This window comes from Budorcas taxicolor, chromosome 7 (genome assembly GCF_023091745.1).
Source record: "Budorcas taxicolor isolate Tak-1 chromosome 7, Takin1.1, whole genome shotgun sequence".
NCBI classification, from domain to species: domain Eukaryota; kingdom Metazoa; phylum Chordata; class Mammalia; order Artiodactyla; family Bovidae; genus Budorcas; species Budorcas taxicolor.
The window spans coordinates 98,977,969-98,993,048 of NC_068916.1; the positions used below are offsets into that span (position 1 = coordinate 98,977,969).

At 39.5% G+C, this 15,080-nt stretch overlaps 1 protein-coding gene across 1 annotated transcript; it reads left to right on the top strand.

The window, feature by feature from the left end:
- The first annotated feature begins 4,203 nt into the window (after positions 1 to 4,203).
- FAM174A (family with sequence similarity 174 member A) lies at positions 4,204 to 14,256 on the top strand. The gene is made up of 2 exons (XM_052643931.1): positions 4,204 to 4,825; positions 14,118 to 14,256. Exons 1-2 carry the CDS (start codon positions 4,383 to 4,385, stop codon positions 14,254 to 14,256), a joined length of 582 nt encoding a protein of 193 aa, XP_052499891.1. The 5' UTR covers positions 4,204 to 4,382.
- The last annotated feature ends 824 nt before the right edge of the window (positions 14,257 to 15,080 follow it).

The following is a 15,080-nucleotide window of genomic DNA, read 5'->3' on the forward strand; positions in this document are numbered from 1 at the left end:
CCCTTCAAGAATTTTAGTGCATTCTCTCCAATTGGTGGTTTTGTGATCAGTTCATAGTCCCTTTTCCTGACTATTGAATTTTTTCCGGTTGGACCTCAGGGTATATACAATCCACCTGAAGTGGCAGTAACCTGCCATTTAAAAGTATAAGAGACTCCTTCTATCAGATGTCACTATGAATGACCATTACAGTTGAGACAACCTCCTACATTCCCTCTTCCCTTAATGGACAAGCAAGGAAATTTTGCCACCAGAGAACACTTACTTGAGCCTTGTTTTCACTAGACTGAGCTAAAAGTGATGTGACTATCAATATAAATGGCTCAGACAGTAAAGAATCCGCCTGTAATGTGGGAGACCTGGGTTCGATCCCTGGGTTGGGAAGGTCCCCTGGAGAAGGGAACGGCAACCCACTCCAGTATTCTTGCCTGAAGACTTCCATGGACAGAGAAATCTGGCAGACTGCAGTCCATGAGGTGGCAACAAGTCAGACACGACTGAGCGACTTTCACACACACATATCAATATAAATGAAATCTCTATCAATATGAGTTGTCTTCCTTTTCCTTACTAACAAATTTCTATAGGGAGTAGAATATGCCCATTTAATACCAAAATTCTCAGATTACCAGAAGCTCGAAGCTGCCATGTGACATCTCTCCCTCCAATGAGATATGTGTCAAGGCCATCAGGTGGGACTTTGGGTAACCAGTAACTGTTTAAAAAGAAAAAGACATACATGGCTGCTCATTTCTCCTTATGCCTATCCCCCATCCCCTTTCTACTTATCCATAAGGCCAACTTAAATTTGTAACTCTCACCTTGATCAAAAACATGTGAAAAATAAATGCTTATTTGCTGTATGCCACTGAGGTAGTTTTCAATAGTGATTATGCAGCATTATTCTAACAATAGCTGATTGAGACAATAAGCTAGACTCAAATCATGGAAGCCTGCAACTAGGAGAAGACAAAATGTAAGAGGCAATATTGACCTCTGAGGCTACAGTGCCTGAGTTTATTGCCCAGCTCTATTGCTTTTACTCACGTTGATTTTCACCAACTTGATTATCCTTTATCGTGGTTTCTTAATTGTAAATTAGGAACAATAATGGCAGAATTGTTTAGCATTTCATAACATGAGATCTGGTACACAACAGATACTTAATTAATATGCAATATTATTATTCAATATGGGACCAGGGAGGGAGGGTTATATTTTACTTAATAGGCCAGTGGTATTTTACACACTTCCATGGAAGACTGCTGTTCTGTCAGCTGGGGTGTTCCCTGATAAATCAGAATAATAGGGGTCTTTTCCTAGTATGCAGATTAATTTAAGTAAGTATAACTTTTCTTCTCTTTTATGTTTTTAAATCTCTCCCGATTGATACAACTTGTCTGCAAGACAAAAACATGTAAATGAACAAGCAGGATTATTATTAAGAGAAAAAATTCAAAAACACCAATTAGTTGGGCATTCTTTTAAATAGGCATGTGTGCCCCAAATTGTCATTTTATATTATACAAGCAAAATACAATATTTTCTCCCAGGAAACTGGTTCCTAGTTCCTGTGATGGAATTAAAAATATGTTTCATGACAGTTTACAAATAATACAGTATTATGCAAAAATCACAATAATTTGCAGCTTCTCTACCTGCTTAAGATCTCAAGCAATGTAAAAATAATTCTTTGTCAGAAGCAGGGAACAAAAAAGAGTTGATTAATGATAGAGACATTAGGGAAATGGGGAAAAGTTGATAACATTTGGATATAGGTGGTAAGGGAATGGAGAGATTCTTAAATGTTAATGCAAATAAAAATTACCCTGAGAGCTTAGTAAAATGTATACAGAATCCATGTTCCCAATCCCCAAAATTCTGGCTCAGAATTTCTAGAATAGTGATCTAGAACCAACATTTTTAACAAATTCCATTTCTGATTCTGATTCAAGTAGCTAGCTGCAGAAACACTAGAATGATTAGAATGCTCTAATCATTTGCAATCATTAGTTTAACTCTGCTATTTCAGAATTATTTAGTACATTGCCATAACCAGTAAGCATGTTGCAGGTGGAAAGCTAAGGATAAATGATGACTCCAAGATTTTACATCTGAACACCTGAGTAAAGAATAATGGCATTAATCAAGATGAGGAACACAATGGTAAAACGAGACATTTTAAGGAAGGAAAGATGGTGCTTTTGTTTTTTGGTGTTGAATATTGGATATTTTGAGGAGTGGAAAGGAGTAGCATTAAATACTAACCTTCTTCCATGTAAGGCTCTGAATAAGATTGTGGATAAGGGAGAGAAGAAACCCAAGGAGCCACTTCATTATTGATAAATGTCCAGGTTAGAAACTAAAATTAGTGTGTGTCACCAATGGTCTTTCTCACACTGGAACCCAGCATTAAGATGCCTAGTCCTGGCAATTCTACATGGGTCTGCATGAGTCTATTACCCACAAGCAGCTAGAAGACACTATACTGACCACCTTACCTACAATAGTCCTTTACACAATTTTTACTACAGACTCTGTACTTGTCATTTTTAACATGCACTTCAAAATAAGAATGAATGTTACTATTATGTTATTTCCATCTGACCCTAAGGGGCTATGAGAGCAAGGATGATATCTTGTCTACTGTTCAATACTCAAATACAGTTCTGAAGGAGTAGAAAGTCTAAAAAATTTGTTGAATGAGGAAGTTTTTAAAAGAACAGATCCTAACTTCAATTTCTGGTCTGTTGTTTTTGTTTATAATCTGGTCACCCCAAAGTTCCATATTACTGATGTCAAAGTTAAACAGGCAGAGACTTATTCAAGACGATCACAACAGAAAAGAGGGGCCAGGACTCTGTCTGAACTCAACTCAGCAGAAAGCTTAAGATATTTTAAGAGTAGGAAAACTCTCAGGTCAGTTCTGTTTACCCAAAGGAAATTCCAACTCTTTTTGACCTCATGCACTGTAGCCCACCAGGCTCCTCTGTCCATGGGATTTTCCAGGCAAGGATACTTGGGTGGGTTGCCATTTCCTTCTTAAGGGGATTTTCCCAACGCAGGGGTTGAATCCGGGTCTCCTGCACTGCAGGCAGATGCTTTACCATCTGAGCTACTAGGGAAGCCTTCACAAAGGAAAAGTAAAATTTCTCTTAAGCTTCGTGACGGGAGGCAGTTTTACAACTTGAAACAAAGCGCCTGCCTAACTTAGGCTTCTATGCTTCCAAGGAGACTGGGAGATACGGGTGGGTGCTGTCTCCTTTTCTGACATTTTAAAAGGATGACTCCTAGTTCCTTAAGAAAGACAGCCCTGGGTTGTAACACGGGAAAGAACTTTTAAAAAGATTTATATCCCCCAAATGCAGAGAATCAATTACCAGTGACCAATACCTGTACCAATTATTGGTACAGTTAACAGTTTTCTAACGTAACCCTCTAAGGAAAGGGAGGTCAAGGACCCAGAGGCAGGAAAATAATACCTAATAAAATGTGTACCTGAGCTGAGGGAAACGTCAAGGCGGTCTTTAATAAACGACTAGCTGTGTTTATGCAGTTTTGCACCAAAAAACTCAAAGTATGAGCTTCCACTCTTTCCCGGTTTCTTCCTGCAAAGAGTTGCTGCACACTTGACACAACTCTTTTTTCCTTTCTTTCTAGTGCGCCAACCTCCCTATCTAGTAAAATGTGTACCTGAGCTGAGGTAAACGTCAAGGTGGTCTTTAATAAATGATTGGCTGTGTTTCTGCACTTTTGCACCAACGAACTCAAAAGATGAGCTTCCAATCTCTCCTGGTTTCTTCCTGCAAAGAGTTGCTGCACACTTGACACAACTGTTTACTTTTTTTCTAGTGACCTAACAACCCAGTCTAGTAAAATATGTACCTGAGCTGAGGGAAACGCCAAGGCAGTCTTTAATAAGTAATTGGCTGTATTTCTTCAGTTTTGCACCAACGAACTCATATTACAAGCTTCCACTCTCTCCTGGATTCTTCTCGCAAAGCGTTGCTGCACACTTGACACAACTCTCTTCCGGTTTGCTTTCCTTCTAGGGAGCCAACCGCAGGCTCCCTCCCCTCGACTTCCGGAAGTGCGCGGGGCGCAAACGGTCTCACGCGCCTGACGTCACGGAACGCGCCAGCCCGGGAAGGTTAGCAACCGGGAGCGTCCCTAGTAGCAGGGGGCTGCTGAGATGTACGAACTTCCGGTTGTCGACAGCAGCTGCAGCTGCCGCCTCCGCCACCTGCGGCGGGCCAGGTCTTCGCCCGGGCTTCAGTGAGCGTTTCTCCCCCGTCTCTTCAGTTAACACGCCCATGGTCCCGCCTGGAGCCAGGGCGGCGGGCGCCGGAGCTCGCGCGCGGTGAGGGAGCCGGCCGCGGACCATGCAGCCGACGCTCTGCAGCTGCTGCCTCAGCCGCGCCCTGGCCTCGGCGCTCCTGCTGTCGCTGCTGCTGCCCGAATTGAGCGGGCCCTCCGCGGGACGGCCGCCGGCAGCTCGGGCCGCGCCCGACCCCCAGCCCGCGGCGCGCGGGCCGCGCACCCGGCCGCCTCCGCCGCCCGGGCCCTCCGCCGCCCGGCCCGCGGGCCGCGCTCCGGCCTTGGAAGCCGCGGGCTCGCGGGGAGCCGAGGGCGGCAATGGCAGCACGCCCGGGGCGGGGCCGGCCGCCGACGACCCCGGCGGGAAGGCGGGGGCCGGGGGCCCGGCGGGGGGCGTCCTGGCCGTGAGCCCGGACCCCGGCGACAAGCCCATGACCCAGCGGGCCCTGACCGTGCTGATGGTGGTGAGCGGCGCGGTGCTGGTGTACTTCGTCGTCAGGACGGTCAGGTGAGGCGAAGCCTCCGCGAGCCTCCCCGGCAGGCCTGAGGCGCGCTTATCTACCGACCTCCTCCCACCCCCTCAGTCACGGTGCCTGCTGAGTGAGATTGTGACGAGGACGGTCTTGAAAGCCTGTGGTACCTTTGCGAGTGTTCAGACCGCCAAGTCCCTGCTGCCTCCCTTTTCCTGTGTAAACTATCAGTTAGCACCGAACCTCTATATCAATATTTATTTGAGTAAATTGATAGTAATGCAAAATGATCTTTAAGGATGATTTATTTTATAAAATGTGAAAAAGAAGTTCTTTTAACAGCAGTTTCCTTCTGTTGACTTTTAACTTGCCAGCATCGATTGTACCTTATGAAGTTTCTTGCTCTCCACCTTTTCTGAACCTGGAAACTGACAACTGCGTAGGTTCAGTCATTGTTAGAGTCCCCATTAGAAACATCTAGCATTCATTTTGCATGACACTAAATAGTGGACATGAGTTTGAGTAAACTCCGGGAGTTGGTGATGGACAGGGAGGCCTGGCGTGCTGCAGTCCATGGGGTCGCAAAGTCTGAGCGACTGAACTGAAATAATATGGTGTGAAATATTACCGATTTCTTGATAAGATGGAAAACTGAGACCTATGCAGCAAAGGAAAAAAAATGTCATAAATATGATCCCGTTATAATGTTGGAGAGTATGTTTAATATCTTAACAACTATATATGATTTTAACTTTACAAAATTTGGATTAGTAAATGGATAGACGTACTTTTTTTAAACTTCCAAAAAACTTTTCTAAAATGAATTCATCTGTAAATAAGTCATTCAGAAGCTTAAAGTTACAAATGAATAGTTTTTTGAGCTTATACTTAATATAGAATGTTAGATTAGAGAATTACTTAAATTTCAGATTTGTTACAAATATGGACACTTAAACGACATCTTTAACTCCACCTAGGATAAAACTAACCTAGGAGAATAAAGTGATAAAGTGATGTCCCACGATATATAATAATCATCACTGATTGTATAATCCATCATTTGCTTTCTTTGAATTTTTTTCCATGATGTTTGTGTCCAAATCTGTGATCAGCCTTTTGATTAAATCAGGTCCTTACATTGTATGAGGTTATGAATAAGTAAATGACTGTCACTTATTTTTCTACTCCCTTTAATGCCTTATCAAGTAGAAAAGGAATTATATAGGTCAATTAGTGATATTTTATATTGTGGTAAGTAACTTCCACTTGATAGGTTCTATTGTTACAGAAGTACAGTTATTTTATGGCATGAATCATGGTATTATAACATTCCAACTATGTGATGAGACCGATTTGGAAAAATCATAATAAAGCCTCTTTAATTGAGTTGGGGACCACCTCTGAAGAGCTGAAATGCAGAGCTAAGAACTCATTGTTAGAAGAAGTCAAGAGAAGAGCTAAGGAAGCACTAGGTAGTTCCCTGCTATTTACTGCGGTAGAGGCAGTTGTGTGGGAATGTACTGGTTTCTTCTCCAAATCATTTCACTTTTTTTCTCCCCTACAACTGCCTGCTTTTCAACCATTTCATATATTTCTTTAAATGGATTTACTTAGTTTCCTTTTAAACATATCTGTTTATTATTTTGTGAGTGAAAAACATTATTTAAGTGAACATTCCTTGGCTTAAATAACTAACTGAAAAAGTACAGCATAACAGGGAACCCTGGAGGGTGGTAGGGTTCTCTGAGACCTGTTCAGGTATCTGCAATATTGAAACTATTTTCAAAATAATTCATCCCCTTATAAGTTTATGACTTCCCTGGTGGCTTAGACAGTAAAGCATCTGCCTACAGTGCCGGAGACCCGGGTTCAATCCCTGAGTTGGGAAGATCTCCTGGAGAAGGAAATGGCAACCCACTCCAGTATTCATGTCTGGAAAATCCCATGGACGGAGGAGCCTGGTAGACTACAGTCCATGGGGTCGCAAAGAGTCAGATATGACTGAGTGACTTCACTATAAGTTTATAGGACCCAAGAAGTTTATTGATAATAGTTTCAAATTCCACAGTGCAGCTAACTCATAAGAAACTACCTCTTGTCGTGTTTTGGTGTTCTATCAAAAAAAAACGTTAACACCAGAATCTGAAAAGCTATTAAAATGTACCTCCATTTTCCAAGCTCACATCTACTGTACCTGGATTTTCTTCATATCCTTCAACTAGACAACACATAGCAAATGATTGAAGGCTGAAGCAGATATGAAAATCTAGCAGTTTTCTATTTTTCTAATTTCTCTCTTTTCATTTTCTATCTCGTTCTATTTAAGCCAGACATTAACAAGATTTGAAAAAAAAACCTAAATCTGTGCCATTTTTCACCTTTGTTGGTTTTCTTTTTGACAATATATTTTTCACTAAAAGCTATGTTAATCTGTAGTGGATTTATTATAATTTTAAAAAGCAAATGGTATTTAAAATTTTCATAGGTTTAATTAATATACTAAGAATTGATATTTATAATCCACATAATTATAAGCAATTCAGGGTCTTAAATAATTTTTAAGAATGTAAAGCAATTTTAAGATCAAATGCTTGAAAATCACTGGTGGAAACATTATTTGAGCTGCCATAGTATTGGTTCACAAAACCCAGCAAATCCAGGCCCACCTTTTATTAAAGAGAAAGCTAGAAAATGTTCATGAGGTGTTACAGGCATATAACCACCAAACTGAAACTTTCTTCTTGATATGAAAAAAATATTAGAAGAAAATTGAGCAGTAATTATTCTTCTCAACATGTAATTGTTATTTAATGCTGTATATTTCCCATATAGCATTGGAGTACCCTAAGTATTGTTTCATACACAAAATAAATGATGAGTCTGATGATTGATCTTTTTTTATTTGGCTTTTACCTTATTTGTAATCTTAATATATAAATATTTCTTGCCATGGATTTTCCATCTTCATTTCTGTAAAGCTTATAAGCATGCAGTCTTTTCAGTCTGATTCTATTGGATGAGTCACTAACATTGTCTGTTAACAGCAAAATTCTGAATCTATGGCTAAGAAAAATTGGACTCTTTAACTAGCATCTAGTACATTCATTCAGGCCAACTCCTAAATATAGTTGGCCAGCTGATCTCCAACTTGATTGATGCTAACAATGTCTGGGCAATGTTCAGAACTCTTTCTTTTTGCTTCCAGATTATGAAAATCATTTATTTTGATGAATATCCATTTTGACTCTCCACTTCCAAAATAGGTGTGGCAACACAGCAGCATTATTTATTTGTGCCAACAGGGAAGAATGGGCCAAAAATCATCCTTTTGTTAACTGATATGAAAAAACACTGAGAATATTTTGCTTGTAAAGTACTTGAACTCCATAAAACTTCCATACTGTTTTTAATCTAATTCAGTTATTAAGAATGTGTAACCAAAAGTAACTTCCCCTCTGAGTCTAGAACTATTCCAAAGAAAAATTAGATTCTGTCTGTAGAAATTGTAATATATGTATAGAAGGAATAAAATAGACTTCCTAAGATTAGTATATAGTCTTTATGAAAAGAGACTCGTTGTATGTCTTATTCTCTATTATATCTGCAGTGCTGAACATTATGTACAAAATGTGGTAGGCACTGGGTAAGCAGTTGCCTAATATGTGAGCATTCTTGGTTCTTAATCAGGGATCAGTGTGGGTCTAGGGAAGACTCAAAAACCTCAGAACAAAGGCTGTTTGCAAATCATTATTTAGCTAAGGCTAAGCACAGTGTTTGCATTCAGGCATTAACTAAATGAACTGGGTTTGATTACACTGAGAAATGTTTGGGTAGGGAAAACAGTTATTAGACTTTTCAAAGGAAATAACATTTTCCATCTCCTGTGTATTTTTCCTTTAACACTTCCTTCCAATATTAAAGGAATATTAGGTTACTACTTCTATTAGTTACTATTTTAATTAAACACATAGAATGACCCCAGCTAACTTAAACTAAAGGGGATTTCCTGGAAGAATATTGAGATCTCAGAAAGTCAAAATGCAACAATTAGAACCGGACATGGAATAACAGACTGGCTCAAAATTGGGAAAGGATTATGTCAAGGCTGTATATTGTCACCCCACTTATTTAACTTATATGCAGAGTACATTAGGCAAAATACTGAATCACAAGCTGGAATCAAGATTGCCGAGAGAAATGTCAATAACCTCAGTTATGCCGATGACACGCCCTTATGGCAGAAAGTAAAGAGGAACTAAAGAGCCTCTTGACGAAGTTGAAAGAGGAGAGTGAAAAAGCTGGCTTAAAACTCAACATTCCAAAAACTAAGATCATGGTATCCAGTTCCATCACTCCATGGCAAATAGATGGGGAAACAGTGAGAGACTTTTATTTTCTTGGGCTCCGTAATCACTGCAGATGGTGATTGCAGCCATGAAATTATGAGACATCTGCTCCTTAGAAGAAAAGCTATGACAAACCTAGACAGTATATTAAAAAGCAAAGACATAGGTCTCTGCTACTCTGTCTGTCTAGACAAAGGTCTGTCTAGTCAAAGCTATGGCTTTTCCAGTAGTTATATATGGCTGTGACAGTTGGACCATAAAGAAGGCTGAGCACCTAAGAATTGATGCTTTTGAACTGTGGTGTTGGAGAAGACTCTTGAGAGTCCCTTGGACTTCAAGAAGATCAACCTGTCCATCCTAAAGGAAAACATTCCTAAATATTCTGTGGAGGGACTGATGTTGAAGCTGAACCTCCGATACTTTGGCCACCTGATGTGAAGAGCTGACTCATCAGAAAAGACATTGATGCTGGGAAAGATAGAAGGCAGGAGGAGAAGGGGACGACAGAGGATGAGATGGTTGGATGGCATCACTGACACAATGGACATGAGTTTGAGCAAACTCTGAGAGATAATGAAGGACAGGGAAGCCTGGTGTGCTGCAGTCCATGGGGTCGCAAAGAGTCAGACACAAATGAGGAACTGAACAACAAAGTCAAAGAGCAACTGGAGATTCACAGAAACTAAGTCAGTTTAGGAGAGAAGACACTAAAATACCACAGAGGTTTCTTGGCAGGAACAGTCCACTGTGAAGGTATGCAGTAGTTTTCAGTCTCTTTGTCCCTTAGTTTAGGAGTCAAATTCCACAGAAGGACAGGTGAATTAAGTCCTGGGAAAGAAGGGCCTGGTTTAGCTGCAGTCCATGTGGTTGCTTTGGACAAGACTAAGCAACTAAGCAACAACAACAGGGCTGGGATCAGTTGCTGTCTAAGCAAAATCATGGTTCTGTTAAGGCAGAAGTTTCCTTCAGGATAAATAAAAAGCCAGTAACTGTTGCAGTGTTCAAAACTAAGAAATGGCCTAACCGGAAGTACATAAATGCACTTGTTATTGCTAGTAGCTACCAAGTTCTTACTTTTTACCAGGAAAGAATGAACCAGAAAATGCAATTCACTTAAAACAATATATCCAGTCTAGTATAACGTAAGATGATTGTGTTAGGGATCAGAGGACTGGTAGCTAACTTTGGACCTTGGTTAAAATTACTTTGAATCATATAGGAAGACAATACAGCCTAATGCTTAAGAACCCAGACTTGGGAATAAAATTGCTTGATTATTTGCTCTACTATTTATGGTCCCAAATTTAATTTTTTCTAAGGTCTGACTTTCTATGTTTAGAATAAGGATACTTAAAGGCTTGTGGTGAGGATTACCTCAGGTAGTGCTTATAAGCTGCTTACCTCAATTGCCTGACTTATATGCACACCCAGGAAATAGTAATTATTTTTAGTGAATTCTTTTTGTATCTTCAGTTTCAATTGTAATATTTTGGTGGGGGTGTTCATGGTATTTTCTAAAATCTCCCCCATACCATACTCTTATATGAACTCTGAAACTATAATCTGCAAGAGGTTAGGTCTGACAAGGCTAGAGATGGGGTGGGGAGAAGGAGAAAAAAGAATGGGAAATAAGGATGTGAGAAATTTCAGATAAAATAATTTTTGCTATATGCTGTATACTCTGTTGGCATGGGCAACTGGAATTGTGGCTCACCAATTTTTATTTAGCTATGTCTCAGTGCAAAAACAAAATGAGTTCCAAAAATCATTGTTGGTCACTAATTCACCTTTTTGCCCCAAAATACTCAAGGCAAATTTTATATCATTAGTTGTACCTTTATTAAAATTTACTCAGCTTTATCATTGTACCTGATCACATAGGAGAGTGTATGTATATCCATACATTTAATATCCATTAAATACTATATTCCTCAGTCTAGTTTTGAATGATAAATAGAAGAAATTACTTAATAATATCCTGCAGGCATTCAGTTGAAACAGGAAAATCAGATCAGTGCAGCAAGTTACAGCAAGTTACATGATTGCTTGTCTCTCTTTCACAGAGTAGTAAAACGAAATGGAGTTTTATTCTGTTGTGTTTATTTTATGTGGCATCATACATTTTTACATAAAACTTTATCAACCTTACTTTAGTACTTTAGCTTTATTTTTCTACTGTAGTTTTTACATGTTTTTTAAACAGAAATGATTCTTAGCAACCTGAGTATAATGAAACATTGAGGAATCTGCATTCAGTTGAGACAACTATTTGAATAATAACTTGAATATATAGGAGATATCTGATCGAGATCATTTACCTGTGATTGCCGTGTGATAAAGGAATATAATTCAATAGTATAAACCATACTGCTACTTTCTTTTGCTTTCTTAGGCTTACATATTTTCCTCTCTACGCATTTAAAGTTCCATTTTTTAAGACCCAACAAAATTTGTTTTCAGATTGCAATATGCATTTATTCTGTCTGGTAAAATAATGTACACATATATAATGCTATATATGTAATCATTAACATATGTAGACAAGTTTGAGCATCGCGAGCTTAATGAAAATAGTAATTTGTGGAGAGAACCACTGCTGTTAAAATTGCATGAATTTTAAATCCTCCTGTACTCTTTTGTTCAAAAATAATATACAGTGCATATTATTAGAAGTAGCCTTTTACTTAAGATTTCAATACATTTTTATATGTATTATATTTTAGACTTAATGTTTATTAATATTTTAAGTAGATGGTCCCTTGAATCAGCCCAATATTAAGGCTTCATAAGTGTTTCTGGCTTTCCCTGAGGACAGAAAAAAAAAAATCACTGCATATGGATGTATTGTATTTGATGTTTTTATGGCCATAAAGCTGCCATGACCACGTAGCTATTATTGCATATATCTTTGGACTTAGGAAAGATATTCTTAGGGGAGTCTCATTTTAAGTTTAAATTCTATTTTACAATATGTAGTTGTTGTTTTTTTAATTTGACTTATTCTTGGGTGAATTAGTAACATTTCCTAAAATACAAAATTTATTTTAATTGAATGGCATTCCCCAATTTATTTTGTGCCAGAGAGTGTACTCTCTTTGCATATGAAATAGGTTCTTATCAAATAGCTTGGATTCATGTTCAGAAGGTAACATTTATATATGTTAAAAAACAGTAGAAGCTAGAATAAATAATAAAGTGTTCACAGCAATGCAGTCAAATGTTTACATTTTACATAGAAAGAGGAAAATAGCATTATTGGGCAGATTGGTTATCCACTCATTGAAAGATTGGGAAATCATTCAAGGAATGATGATGACCTTGGAAATGGAGAATGTCAGCTGAGATAATTATCAAAAGTCCTTAAGATCAACGTTCCTATCATTTCCTTTTTAAAGACTTGCTGAGGTATCCTATGACTGATGATGGCCTGGTTATTAACATATTGACAATTTAATGACCTGGAAGAATCTAGTTTATTTCCAGAAATAATTTCACATGGCTGAAACTGCAAGAATGTTTGGAAGGCCATATGATTTAGAAAATTGAACAACAGACTGGCAAATTAGAAGAGAAGAATGTAAAACCTTGAGTATTCTTAACTCATTCTTAAGTTTTCAGTTTTTAAAATCAAAGCAATGCATGCAAATGTTATTAAATCCTGTGGTTCCAAAGGATCAATGACTGTGCTCAGTCACTCAGTTATGTCTGGCTCTTTGCAACCCCATGGACTGTAGCCCACGAGGCTCCTCTGTCCATAGGATTATCAAGGCAAGAATCCTGGAGTGGGTTGCCATTTCCTACTGCAGGGGATCTTCCAGACCCAGGGATCTAATCTGTATCTCTTGTATCTCCTGCATTGGCAGGCAGATTCTCTGCCACTGTGACCGATGGTGAACTATAACTCCCCAAGTCCCTTGGGGTGCAAGGAGATCCAACCAGTCCATCCTAAAGGAGATCAGTCCTGGGTGTTCATTGGAAGGACTGATGTTGAGGCTGAAACTCCAATACTTTGGCCACCTGATGAGAAGATATGACTCACTGGGAAAGATTGAGGGCAGGAGGAGAAGGGGACGACAGAGGATGAGATGGCTGGATGGCATCATCGACTCGATGGACATGGGTTTGGGTGGACTCTGGGAGTTGGTGATGGACAGGGAGGCCTGGCGTACTGCGGTTCAGTTCAGTTCAGTCGCTAAGTCATGTCTGACTCTTGCTACCCCAGGAACCGCTACACGCCAGGCCTCCCTGTCTGTCACCAACTCTCGGAGTCCACCCAAACCCATGTCCATCAAGTCGGTGATGCCATCCAGCCATCTCATCCTCTGTCGTCCCCTTCTCCTCCTGCCCTCAATCTTTCCCAGCATCAGGGTCTTTCCCAGTGAGTCATATCTTCGCATCGGGTGGCCAAAGTATTGAAGTTTCAGCCTCAGCATCTGGGGTTCATGGCGTCGCAGAATCAGACACGACTGAGCGACTGAAGTGAACTGAACTGATGGATCAAGTAAGAAGCTTTTAAAAACACCCTAGGTGATTCTGATTAGATGCAGCCAAGATTGTAAGCTGCCCAGCCTAGAATTTGAATGCATGTATGCATATAGTTTCTTAGAGGGGCCGAAAGTTAAGAAGTAAGAAGGCCTAGAGGAGATGGGAGAAAGGCTAGACTAGAAGGCCTCAGTAAAATTATTGGACCAGAACAAAGAGGTTATCTGTCAACATTATCAGCTGACAGAGAAGAAAGTGTTTCAGTCAGAAGAAGTGATGGCACAGAGACATAGAGGAGTAGATTTTGTTTAAAAAGTAATCTAAAATAAATAATCTTAAATGGTTAACTGGTTGCATTTCTGAAATGTGGCCATTCTGATACTGAACACCTTCAGTGTAACAAACTGGAATAATTTATTTTTAATTTACAAATAAGTATAAAATAAAAATCCATACTGCACATAGAAATAATTTTTATTCATTAATATTTTCTATTTAATAGGATGAGAAGAAGAAACCGAAAGACTAGGAGATACGGGGTTTTGGACACTAACATAGAAAACATGGAATTGACACCCTTAGAGCAAGATGATGAGGAGGATGATAACACATTGTTTGATGCCAATCATCCTCGAAGGTAAGTGTTGAGCAGTTTAAAGCTTAAATTTATTTGAACAGTTTTTATCCTAAATGATGAGTTTTAGGTTCTGTTTAATGATGTTTTTTGTGCTACCCAACCAATAGCTCACATTCACTTTGCTTTGCTAAAATAATTGTGTACGGTAGAATACCATCCCCCAGAGAAGTCGATACTGCAGGTCTCCTTGTGGAGCCTCCTTCCTTTTTGCTGCTGCATGAAGATAATCCTCTGCGTGTGTGTGTGCGTGTGGCGGGGGCGGGGAGGTTCTGGGAGGTGTAGAGGGAGATTAGTAAACTTGATTTTCCTTTTCATTCTGAAAATGTTTTGGTTTTAGTCTTTGTTACTTTATTTGTAATCAGCATTTTTGGCAAAATTGTGGGGCTAATGGTCAGTGGTCTGATACTGTGGCTATTATGTCTGTTCTTATATCTGTTCTCACTGAGTTAAGAGCTTTCCTAAAAGGTTTGGATAAACAGAATTACATGGATATAGTCTGGTTTCAGTGCAGATGGCATGAGGAAGGGAAGCAATAAAGTTTCCACTCAATAGGGAAGGCCATGGTGGAATAGACGAGGCATTATTCGGGTGAAGAAACACCAGTATCCAGAGTGAGGTACATATATAGAAAGAGTGATTGGAGGACGGGATAAAGATGGCGGAGGAATAGGACGGGAAGACCACTTTCTCCCTCACAAATTCCTCAAAAGAACATTTCAACGCCGAGCAAACTCCACAAAACAACTTCTGTAGGCTGGCAGAGGTTATCAGGCATCCAGAAAAGCAGACCATTGTCTTCAAAAACAGGTAGGAAAAAAAATATAAAAG